This window comes from Orussus abietinus, unplaced genomic scaffold (assembly GCF_000612105.2).
Source record: "Orussus abietinus isolate OABI.00-Male unplaced genomic scaffold, Oabi_2.0 scaffold47, whole genome shotgun sequence".
Lineage (NCBI taxonomy): Eukaryota > Metazoa > Arthropoda > Insecta > Hymenoptera > Orussidae > Orussus > Orussus abietinus.
The window spans coordinates 657,427-669,839 of NW_019396019.1; the positions used below are offsets into that span (position 1 = coordinate 657,427).

The following is a 12,413-nucleotide window of genomic DNA, read 5'->3' on the forward strand; positions in this document are numbered from 1 at the left end:
GAGAAATTTTTCAAATTCTCGTTCTTTCTTTCTCAATGCCGAAGCATAGAATTTACATATGGGTGAGTCGATCGATTCGATATACATTAGGTTCTAAACGCCGGTGACGTAAGGTGCGTCTACTTGCGCATTGTTTTTTTCTTTTTATTTACTCCTGGTGGATATCGATGCAGAAAAGCATATTTCTGTCGAGTCCCGTGCATATGTGGGACGTATTTATGCACACGTGTACTTTGGGTTGCGTGGCACAAGCGTACTATGAATGTGCGCGCGCACGTGCATATCGATGCACAGTGGCGTACTCTCGCGGAATTCCCACACGCGGTGGCGTTGCCACGGCAACGCGGCGATCCGTGACGTCACGACGACGCAGCGCCGTTTTCGCTCAACCCTAGATGCAGCCGCGCTGCGCTGGCTAGTAGCGATCCAGGCGCCGCCGAGGAAGGATCTTGCGTGTACGCTTCTGAGATTATTTGCGCATCACGTGACGCGTTTTTTTACTTATTTGCAATTTTAACCGACAACCAATCTCATTAATACTTGAAGTGCGCTGCTACTCTCGGCCCCCTGGTATCGGATAAAGAAGGTTCGTAATTAATTTATTGCTGAAATTTTACATTTTCAGCCTGATAGTTTTTAGAAAATTTTCTAAGAGATGCCAATTAATGTTGCGAAGGAGATCCGTGATCCTAAAAATGGTGAAAAAATGTTTAATTAATTAAATTTTAATGGTGAGGTGACGTGTAAGGAGTTGATATATTATTTATAAAATAATTATCTGAAGTACGGATTGTACGAAAATAAGAGCTTACCATGTTTGCCCGGAAACATTGTATCCAGAGTGACGTGCTGCACATGATGAAGCATCGGTAGCACCCCAGCCGTGCAACCCCATAAATTGATTACCACCATCCCCTGTGGATAGAGAAAACATTCAGCCTCCGGGCAGATAATAAAAAGCACACAAATGAATCAACTCCCGTATGATGTCAATACGTACAAGGGGCCCCAGAATTTCCCCTAGCGATTCGCCGGGGTAGCTTCGACCCCTGTAAGCGGTAAGGGCTCGTGTGATTTGATTATCTCGGTAACACGCTCCGTATGTCCCCCTAATTGCGCTAAGGAGTGTACACAGGGTATGTACACAACGTGTTCATCTTCGACTCCGGATCTCGAATTATTATTTCTGCTCTCAACGCGGAACAGCCACCAGCAGGGAGAAACCTGCAAACCTGCTCCCACATCGAGAACGTGAAATGGGAAAATTTCACGTTCCACTTAATCCACTTAATCCGACGGCCGATCATTTTTTATGATTTTTATAAGGTCTCCCAAGGTTACGATCCGCGATAACGGGCTTTATAAATGCAGAGATTGATCGCAGAGCTTAGCATGACGCGTTACGTGCTGTAAGCACTTCATCCCTTTACCTCCGATTGACCGTAAAATACTCTTTACACCCTCCTACTTTAATTTCCTTTCCACGACAGTCGCCATGATGCATCATCGGTTCCATGAGAATTTTCAAACGTCGCGACCCGAAACAAAATGTCATTTAAATAATTTTTTTAATCATTTTCCCACAGTTCCCTATAATGTTCCGTCATTTCTTTTTAATACTTCCCTGGAAACTTCTTGATGCCTAATTTACCTGGGGTATACGGGCATTAAAAATACGGCTTAAAGGGTGGCTCTTCGACGGCAGGAAGCGAAGCGCACCAAGAACAACGAACCAGCGAAGTTTGCACGGAGCTCGCAATGAGCGAGTCGATATCCGTAACGGCGCGGCGCGTCGCTCGCATTGGCTCGGTCGAGCCGAACGTAAACGAGCGGAGTCCTTGCCGCAGCCTTGCGATTTCTCCTTGAGGCTCTATTCTATTTAAATGTAAATGTACGCGCGCCCGCTCGCGCGCCCGAGGAAAGGTGGCATTCCTGGCTTCGCCTGTCCCCGAGTTGTCGCCGAGATTGTCGCGAGACCGAATTAGGTCCCCACCTTCGCCCGATCGAACCGATCGCGCGCTTCTAGGAAGGAGCTCAATATTTTGAGGTTAACGCTCGGCGCATGTGCGCTAATGCTGACCTACTGTTCGCCGCCTGAGGCGGGCAGCGCCCTATGGCGATACAAACGTCTCGCCCCGCCCGAGGAATTTCGGAGAAAATGTCTTTCCCAAAAGGAATCCAACGTATTTCCGTAGGAGGTGAAATTAACGAAGGCGAATCTACTATTGACAAGTCTATACTTTCGTAGATTATTAATTGTTAAAAATTATATATGCAAGCCTCAAGGAGACGTATAGAAATTGGTCCAACTGTTCCCTTCCATGATTCTCGACCAAGTGCCGTCCACTTTTCGCAGGGACCGTCTTGGTCTAGCCGTATCAATTGTTTAGGCCATGCTCATATCTTGTAAACATGCTCGCCTTTCCTCGCCCATGATTCTGGGAATAACCCATGGACCTCCGATAATTTGTCTTACCTCTTCGAAATATTTCCTTCATTTCTAGATTTAACGCGTCAAGCGGAATTAATAATCCGTTGGAATAATTTATGCCCATTGCGGCCTCATTTCCGGCTGCGGCTGGGGTGCGCCAAAAGAGGTTAAAAATTGCGAAAATGGTCCTCGGGACCGAGGAAGCGAACGACTCGCGAATCGCGGGAGGCCGATGATAACGATCGGCCATGCAAACCGACAAAGGGAGGAGAGCGAATTCCGGCTCGCCTTGGGGAGGAGTTCCCGGTTCCTGTTAAAGCTCCTCAAGGCTCGCGACGCGATCTCGGCTGCGTGAGTCAAGGAGTCAATGCGCCGGGGCCTATTCATCCGCGTTTCTTTTCCTTCTTTTCCCCTCCCCTACCTCCCGTGGGTCGCCGGTTTATTCCATCTGCCGAAACGGCCGCGAGGACGCGCGGGCCGTCACGCGCCGCCATCTTGGACCTTCTTTTATTCCGGGAATGCGTCGAACGAGTCCGCACCCGCGGATCCCTCCCAAGAACGGTGATTTATTTTCCAGGAAGAAAAAACTCATCCCCGATTTAGCATCCCGTCCGTTTCTTCGATACCGGTCCATTGTGCGAGTAAACGATGCCTGTTCTCCTCGACTCGTGATACATGCAACGCCGAAAGCGGTGGACGGAAAATTGTCGAACTACCGAGGGGAAGTGAAATATTCAAATCTGCATCTCCGTATTAAGTGTACCAGTCGGTCTCGATCACAGCTCAAAAAACGGTTAAGGTTTACGATATTCATTTAAGAGGTTCAGAGAACAATATTTTCTGTCCTGCTTGACGCGACAAGCTGAACGTCGCAGATAACAACTAGGTCAGTGTTTCGCGCATTTATATGTGCCCATAATTATGAAAGTGGTCTAAGTCAAAATGAAAAAAAAAATGAGTTTATCAGTTATTTCACGCCATATTATTTCAAACGAAATTAATTCAATGTAATTTCGCAAGAAAAAATATATGACTTTGACCACTTTCATAATTATGGGCACATATATTTGACGCGAGACTCTCCGAAGTTTCTTGATCTCGAGCGTTTCAATTAACGAAGATTACACGTTTTCCCCGGTTTACCTCGAGCTATTACGGTCTGGAAATGTATCATTTCTAGGAAAAGGTCCCTAGATATTAATTTGTGCAGCTCTGCCGTACCGACTCGGATCAAAGATATCGAGTCGTCTCCCCCCCTCAATGTCGGGGGCAAAGAGACGTGCACGAACTACCGACGCGACGAGACGCTCACCAGGAAGTGTCTCGTGGTTCCAGGGTCGACTGGGCGAACATGGCGCGGTAAAGGGAGGCGGGCCGACCTCCGACTTACTTACTCGCGAGCCCGTGACTCGGTCAGTCCGCGAGTCGGCGGTTCCGTGACTCAGGAATGCCTTCCCCGAGGATGAGCGCGGAGGTGTCGCTGCTCGCCCGCGCGACGAGCCAGTCCACGACGAGCCGCCGCAGCAGCCGACCGCCGACTCTCCTGATACCGAGACTGCCGATCAAGAGGCGCTTATCGGGTGAGCCCAATTTTTTCCTATCTCATTTCGGCACTCTTCGCTCCAAAAACTATTACCGCCATTTATGTACAATGTACGTGTTTTAATTCCCCAAATCGAGGAATATATACATTTAGAGAAACCGCTTTTATTTGGAACTTTATTTAATGTACCCTCCGGGGGAGGAAACACTTTGGAAAAATCGTTAGATCCTAGACGCCTGGATATGGTTCGGGGAATCGCCGCCGGGCGGCGCGGAGGACGGCGGGAACCAGTATTGCCAATCACTATTGTTTCTGTCCGGTGTACTGTGTATTTTTAGAACGATTACGATACCCGATTTTTGTACCATTATTTTATTTGTAAATTAAACCGTGACTATGGACTACTTCGTCATCGTTGATGGGTATTTCTGTTTATTTATTCGCTTATGCTTCGTTAAAATAGGAATTGAAATTAAACCGTTAAGTTTTTATTTCCTTTTCGTTTTCGGTATTAGAGTTTGTTACGTGTTCAGTTTCCAGGTGAGTTGAGAAACATTATAAACGAGCGTGATTTTTGAACTTCTTAATTTATACCATTATTTTCTTCATTATACCAGATTGTACTATTATTTTAACCCGACTGTATTATAGTATACTGAACTGAAGTTGGCAACACAAGCAGGAACAAAGATGGCGGCGCCCAGGGAGGCACGCCGAGCTTCGCTGGGTGAAACGGTTTGTTTATTCGTGAGAATATTTTCGTCGCGGTTTTTTTTTTTCGTCGTAAGGAAGAGTTTCGCCGTTGGTACGACGAGATTATGGGTTGCGAGAATTCGGAGACGGAGTTTAGATTATGTAGGAAGCGGAGGTGTCTTTAATTGATACGGCGGATGACGAGCGGAAGCGTTTGGCGCTCGTCTTGTTTATTTTAGTCCATGCAAAGTGCCGCGGCAGAAAGGACGCGGTTTCGAAATACGCGATGCAGGAAGTTTCGAAAGAGATCCCCGGAAGTGCATAATGAAACCGCCGCCTCGTAATTCTATTAGGTCGCGTGGATTCGCTGATTCGCGAATGCTTTCTTCGGGCTGACGGTGTATTCTACTTATGCACCGAATCGCGAGTCGCGACGCACACAGGCGATCGTTTGCGATACGAGTCGCGATAGAAAACAAAGAACTAACGAGTCACGGCGTTTTCATCGAACCAAAGCGCCATCGGGCACCGGGGGATTTTTCTGCAATTGTTACGTGCGCGATAAACAATGGCAATTTCTCGCCTTTCGTTACGTACCTCGTCTAGGCGACTTTTAACCCTCTTATGGACGGGTCCACGAGACTCGATACTCGACGAGACTTCGGAAAGAGAAAGTCACTTTCTAAGGTAGCTTAACCGAAGCTGCACTTGGTCAGTCTTTTTCCACGAGATATAAATAAGCCGTGGAAAAATGTGAAAGAAAGAAATTACAGGCTCTACAAAACGGAACGTACGTTTCATTGTGCCGAACGTGGATCCACGATAAGTCCTACGAATTGAGAAATAAATATTAACTTGAAGTACGGAACTTTTGTGTCAAGTATTCGTGCTTTTTATTGTACTTGAATATTGCAACTCACGGCGGCGTAAATCGCTATCCGCAAAAAATGGAGAGTCGTTTTTAAATCCGATTATAGAACCTTTGCCGTGATTTAATTTTTATGTTATGGGTAGCGATTGGACGTCCTTTGGCGCGCGACAGAATGGGCGATTTAATTTGTCTCGTCGAATCGCGATCCCGATCCATGGTTAATCTCGTGCCGGCGATATGCCGCATGCGACGAGGAATGTCTGCGGGAATAATGTAAGGTGTAGGCCGGTCGTTTCTTTTGCGAGGTAGTAACGGCCTTCGTTAACCTTTGAAAGAATTTCTCGAAGTAGCACGTGGTGTAATACTATAGTATATCGGTAGTGCCGCCAACCGGCAGGGGAACAATGCACCGTTGCACCACTGATGCAGTTGCCGCGTTTATGAGAGCCACACTTCATTCCGGACCGATTGCATTGCGCGGCTTTTCTGGAACGATTTACCCGCAATTATCGGCCGAGCGAAAGTTTCGACGAATTACGCTGCTCTAGGAATTGTATTTATTTTCGTTCGGCGTCGTTGCGCAAAAAGGTACGGATCGAAACGCGTAAGTTTTAAAATAGGAACGGAGAGACGCGACCGGTAGTTATAGAGAGAGCTTGGAAAGAGCACCGTCATATCGAGAGATCGCGTACGTGACACGCGTCCTTGTCGTACCGAGGATCGTGCGTCTCCTGATAAACATTCTGACGTGTTTGTCAACAGAGGAAGCAACCGAGACCGAGGAGAGAGTCGTAAAACGCGCAGCCGAGTCCGCAGTGGAGGAATTGCCTTTGAAGAGGTCCCTTAAGTCGTCTCCGGAGGTCCAGGAACCCGAAATGCCGGCCCTCACCTGCGCTCGCACCTCCTCCACTCTACCCAGGGCCAAGAAGTTCAACTTCGTCAACAATGGTAAACTTTCTCGATATATCCTTCCGAAGTAGGCAATACTACGTAGGTACACCGAGAAAAAAAAAATTCACTGAACCTAAGAAATACTTTATAGAGAGATTAACCCTCTATGGGCCCGTGTAACTTTCAGGTCAAATTTTAAATGAAAAATTTTTTTTCATCTGCATATATAGGTTCCTAATTGCTGATTTTTCGTTCCCCCAATTTTTTTTATTAAAAAAAAATCCGGCCCATAGAGGGTTAAGTAGAGAGCACCGACGTTCGATTTTCTACGATATTTTCTATGATCACCTTTTAGAGAATACATGACCCGACATGGCCGGTAATCTCGGGGGCGCCATGTTTCGGTAGATGCGCGATAAATCTGCTCGCAGCTCGATAGGGAAGGAGCAATGGCGATAACAACGGGTGCGACAACCGTGGGGACACGAGTACGGGCAGAGGCAAGGTGCACCGACATAAGTGCAGCGGTAACCCAAGACACCTCGGAGGTGGCCGGACCGAGGGACTTAATGTCTTCGTCCTGGGGCCCGACGACAAATATGGGCCCCGGTGAAGTATTAAGTCCCGGCCGTGGAGAAGTAATGGCGGTTTTCAGCGGCTGCACTGGAAACCACCGACCGTCTGGCACGAAATATATATATATATAAATGCAAATGCGAAGGTGCGCTCGTAACTAACATAAACCCCAAGTTGTGTCGAGGAGGCAGATTGGTGAGTCAAGTCGAGTGACGTCACGGCCGAGACCACTTTCTATCTGACCCACTCGCTAGAGACATTCCGTGTTCTTTGCCGCGAGTCGGCGAATAGTGGCCGGATCGGCCCCCAAATTTTGGGGAAAAGTCGTCTCGGGGGTGAAACGCTCGACGAAACTGGCGACCGCAGCGCCACTCGAGGCGAACCAAACGGTGGCTTCCCGGTTAAGAGCATGTGAGAGTGGTATCCGCAACTTTTCTATAAACTGGGTGTGTACCGAATCCTTTCAAACATTAAAACGTGATCACGAAGGCTATAAGGAAGGTCCTGACTCTCGTGTAATTTCATTTTTTTTTTAAACAATTTTGAAAACACGTTAAAATAAATTTAAAAAAATTGAAAATTTTATGGGTGTCAGGATCTTCCTTATAGCCTCCATATTCACAGTGTCAAGTTTGGAAAGATTCGGTACACCCAGCTTGGAGATATGTTTTTTAAACGAGACCTCTTTGACGCCACTTTCACGTCACCTTAAAGGTGCGCAAAGTGGAGTTTGGCAGTTGATTATTTATCCGATCCGCGATTATTTATCCGGGGAAGTAGGAATTTTAGGAGTTTACGGTTTCCTTTGAGAAAAGGGGGGACTTGCGGTGGGGATTATTTCCTGTAATTCGAGACGCCAAGTGCGCGTCCGCATGTGCGTTTATCGTACGTTCGATTGGAGTGCTGCTCATGTGTATGATGTCAGGCTCTATCTTTGGCCCGAAGTAGATGGCCACGCACGAGGACGTATGCACATGTACTCCCGGCACATGCATCCGCGAGTCTTGCGCGTGGACCGTCGATTTATGAGCACATATGTGTGCTCGGCTGGCAGGACACGCGAAGTGTCTTGCACTGCTCGAGGGGCCTTCTCGCGATTATTTCGCCGGACATCGAAATTTATTTAACGTGGTATATAATTCCAGGCGGTCGGCGATTCGCGCAAGGTGCGGCCATTCACGAAAATAGACGTTCATTCATAGCTTAAGGGGGAGACGTTCGACCTGGGCCGAATTTACGACGCGACGAATTAATTTCTCTTTTTTTTTTTTTTTCGTCGCGACGGGAAGAGCATCAATAAATAAGTGGATGTCTTGCTGATTAGGGATAGAAAAATTGCATGGTAATCGAATCGCTTGTCATAGATAAACGGTGTTTATACGCGAAATATGAAATACGTCATCGTAGAATGACGTGCCTCGATTAAGAGGAATCGTGACTGAATTGGAGCGATCCCACGTGTCTATCGCACAGTGGCGAGGATGAAATGAAATTTTAAATCTCCGTAGAAAGCCTCGATCACGTGAACTTTGGCTCGATCGGTTATCTGGAGAGCCGCTCGTAAAACGGGTAGAATGAAGAGGATAAAGAGAACGTCTCGATAAAAGATAAGTGGCCCGATTACGCGATGACGAGTCATCGGGATGAGAGGGCCCCGGGTCGACACCTGGAAAATTAATAATCGGTTTAATGGACGGTAATAATTAATTCCCCGTAATAAATATCGGGACCTGTGTCGCCGGAGGGAACGAATTCGCTTTATCTTCAGAGCCGGGATTAGATTGCGCAAAAGTGGGTGAGAATATAATAGTACGACGGATGAAGAAATTAATTAAGGAAAATTAATTAGGCCGTGCAGTTTCCTCGGGAATAGTTGTACCTCGATAACAATGCTATCGGACGTTATCAATGTTATCTGGAGCGTGATAATTTCTTGCTATAGACATCTAAGCACATTCGTTTCCGCTCTCGGCTGTTCTTTGTATGATTCTGCGTGAACGCTTCTCTTGAATCGGCCAGACTCGACGGAATGGTCGAGTAATGAGAGTCTAATGTAGATTACGCGGTTTTATGTTAAGTAGAAGGTACATCACGGTAGAAAAATTCACCTCACGGTGGGGATAAGCCGAACGGGGGTTATTGTATAACTGGATTAACGTATAATGGGCTGGGATGAATTGCTCTTTCTAGATTTATGCCGGATAAATGGAAACGCCCAGGTAAACGTAATAAGAATGACATGGAGGTGGCTTGTCAAGATAGTCGGTGATACCGATTCGATAAAGAAAAAGAACAACACAGATTTATCGGTGCGCCGATAAACATTGTTCCTCGGTGATATCGTAAAATCTGGATCGCGGGGAGATCCTTATCGCAAGTCTGATTATTAATCATTCTTTGTCCCTCGATAGGGAAACCGTAAACGACGTCAATTCCTCGCAGCTTGCGAGTAATCCCGGGGAATTGGAGCGCGGGGTCTCGGGGCGCGTCAATTAATAAGTAATTATTAATCCGGAGGCATAAGGGAGTTCTGTGGACCGATAGCGTGGTAGGTCGATCAATCGACTCGGCCAACGAAGTCGGCCGTTAAGTGCCACGGATAGCTACGGCCGTCCCGGCTAGATCCGTTATTCCGTTTCTTCTCTTACGCGGATCTGCCTTATCGACCGATCCCGTCTAGATCCGTTATTCCGTTTCTTCTCTTACGCGGATCTGACTTATCGACCGATCCCGTCTAGATCTGGAATACCGTGTTCGAAGGAGGTCGGAACAAAGGACGTGACTCAGAACCGTGGATCGGAGTTCTCTCCTCGCGGCGTCGCGATCCGAAAAGAAAATGACCGACGCGCCCGGCGGGGCCAACGGCCCGTCGAAACGACAGTCGTCGGCCTCGAAAAAAGGTCACTCGGGAAAAATTCCACGTACCCGGAGATCAACGGCATAGCCCCCGCCCGCTGCACTGAGAAAGAAAAAAGAAAAGCTGGTTGACTCAAAGAAATATATGCATCGCGGCAACAAGATCTTCCGATCAAATGCGTCCAAGGAAATAGATCGAGTAAAGAAAATTCGCTTAAATCAATAGTATAATTTTTGCAATTATACATGATTTAGGTAATGTTATATATGTCAACAGTATATTCGTTACAGGCAACTGATTTTTTTTCTCTCAGGGCGAATCCGCGAATCGACCACCCTCGGTTAACACTAGGTTTACGGGCGTTTTTTATATACCTGTTTCTACGAGCACCCGTCAAATTGACGGGTAAACGGAAACACGAATTTTCTTTAAAAAATCGATTTATTCAAGTTAAGTCTGAATTAAAGAACACTAGGCTTTACGTTTAAATAAATTATTAATAAGTAAAAAGTACTTTTTTAAAAATTATCTTTTATTTTTTTAAATTAATGCTTTTTCGGTATTTCTTTTTGAAGTTTAAATTCCATCAAATTGACGGGTCCCGTACACCTAGTGTTAATATGAAATCAAGGGGAATAAAAGAGCCGGCATCGACGAGCGCCTTTGTGGCAATGCCTAGAGACCGCCCGCGATTATTAGATTCGTCATCGGCGATCATTTAAAGGAAGCCCCTCCCCGGGTCATCGATAGCGCGGTCCGCGCGCTCGCGGGTGACTCATCGGGCTCCTCGCGGCGCGGCCGCCGGACCGAGCGGAAAGCGCGGCCTCCGATTGGCTGATTCCGGTGGACCGTGCGCCTGCATCGGCGGAGGCCTCCCCCCACCCCCTGTCGGACCGCGCGGCGGCCCGGCGAGCGGCGCGGCATGGAGGCGCAGTCTCTGCCTGGCGGCCGGCGTGCGCGCTTCTCCTCCCCGTCCTTCGGCTCGCGCGGTCCTTCTCGTTTCCGCCGCCGAGTGGTAAAGTCGCGACCGTGCTTACCCGCCGAGCGGCCACGAGGACGTAGGTCGCCGGACGGCCGTCAGAGGTCATGCGGGCCGCCCCTCTCCCCGTGCCCCGCGGCCTAGGACCGCGCTCCTTCCGCCTCCGCTTCCGGGCCCTCTGAGAGCGCGCGGCCGCTCGTTGGTTCCTTCCCTTGGAGCCGGCCGGCCGGCCGGCGGATCGAGCGGCCGCGACGCGCGAACCGGTTCACCTGTTCGGGAAAGGTAGGTGGATGCACCGAGGGGGCCGCCTCTGGAACGCGCCGCTTCTTCCCGTACCTCCTTTTTGCCACGATCCTTCCACGCCGGATTTACGATCCCCTCGTTCCTCCTCGATCTTTCTCGATCGCGATCTACGCCGAGAAAAAAGGACGCCATTAAACCAAGGAAATATTTTATTAATCCTAAAAATAATTATCTCCATCAAACTGGAATAAATTGGACGCACCGGTTCTTTGGGATTATGATACTTTATTAAAGAAAAATTGTTATTCCTTGAATTAACAAAATATTTTTCTGGTTCCGTGTATTTTTTTCCCTTTTTTTTTTTTTCTGTCAGGGCATCCGGCGTATTTACGACGCGTCGAAAATCCGATAGCGCACGGATGATCGTCCGAATAGGGGTGCTCTCGAGCGGAGACCGAGAGGCTCGGGTCGCTCGCCCTTATCGCCTCGATGGGGACACCGTTGGAAAGGGGGTCTGCGTTATCTCGACCCTCTTATTTTTTTTTTTACTTCTTTCCTTCTCTACGCGACGACGATCGGGCCGCTAAGTAGTACGAGTCAGTTCGGTCAGCCGGTGGGGCATTGGCTCGGCGCAGGTGCGGGGATATCTGCACCTGTCCGCGGAGAACCCGCAGCGGCCCGTGGCCGGTTTCGCTGAATTCCACGGCGTTTACTCACTCTCGAAACAACGAACCCGAGTCTCGGGAGGAACTCGCCGATGGCGGCCACGAGGCTCCATCTTTCTCTCCCTCTCGGCCGCGTGCACGCACACGCGGCTCGCAACGCCTGGCCGTGCATCTACTCGTGGTTTCGTATCCCGGTGTGCCTCCTCTCGTTTATTTTTCTCCATCTCTCGATTTCTCCGTTTATCCGTTCCTCCCGTACCTCGCCCGGGCCGCGGTGCGAGAGAGAGAGAGAGAGAGAGAGAGAGAGAGAGAGAGAGAGAGAGAGAGAGAGAGAGAGAGAGAGAGAGAGAGAGAGAGAGAGAGAGAGAGAGAGAGAGAGAGAGAGAGAGAGAGAGAGAGAGAGAGAGAGAGAGAGAGAGAGAGAGAGAGAGAGAGAGAGAGAGAGAGAGAGAGAGAGAGAGAGAGAGAGAGAGAGAGAGAGAGAGAGAGAGAGAGAGAGAGAGAGAGAGAGAGAGAGAGAGAGAGAGAGAGAGAGAGAGAGAGAGAGAGAGAGAGAGAGAGAGAGAGAGAGAGAGAGAGAGAGAGAGAGAGAGAGAGAGAGAGAGAGAGAGAGAGAGAGAGAGAGAGAGAGAGAGAGAGAGAGAGAGAGAGAGAGAGAGAGAGA

At 48.4% G+C, this 12,413-nt stretch overlaps 1 protein-coding gene across 2 annotated transcripts in view; it reads left to right on the plus strand.

Annotated features, from left to right (window-relative positions):
- The first annotated feature begins 3,839 nt into the window (after positions 1–3,839).
- Positions 3,840–12,413, plus strand: part of LOC105695279 (dual specificity protein phosphatase 10) — a 43,516-nt gene continuing 34,942 nt past the window's right edge. The window contains exons 1-2 of one of the 2 annotated variants that reach the window (XM_012416711.2): positions 3,840–4,011; positions 6,301–6,486. In XM_012416711.2, coding sequence (XP_012272134.1) covers positions 3,879–4,011; positions 6,301–6,486 — 319 coding nt within the window. In that variant the 5' untranslated portion in view covers positions 3,840–3,878. Of the gene's footprint in view, positions 4,012–6,300; positions 6,487–11,026; positions 11,124–12,413 lie in introns of those variants that run through there. The other variant, XM_012416713.2, reaches the window with a different exon arrangement.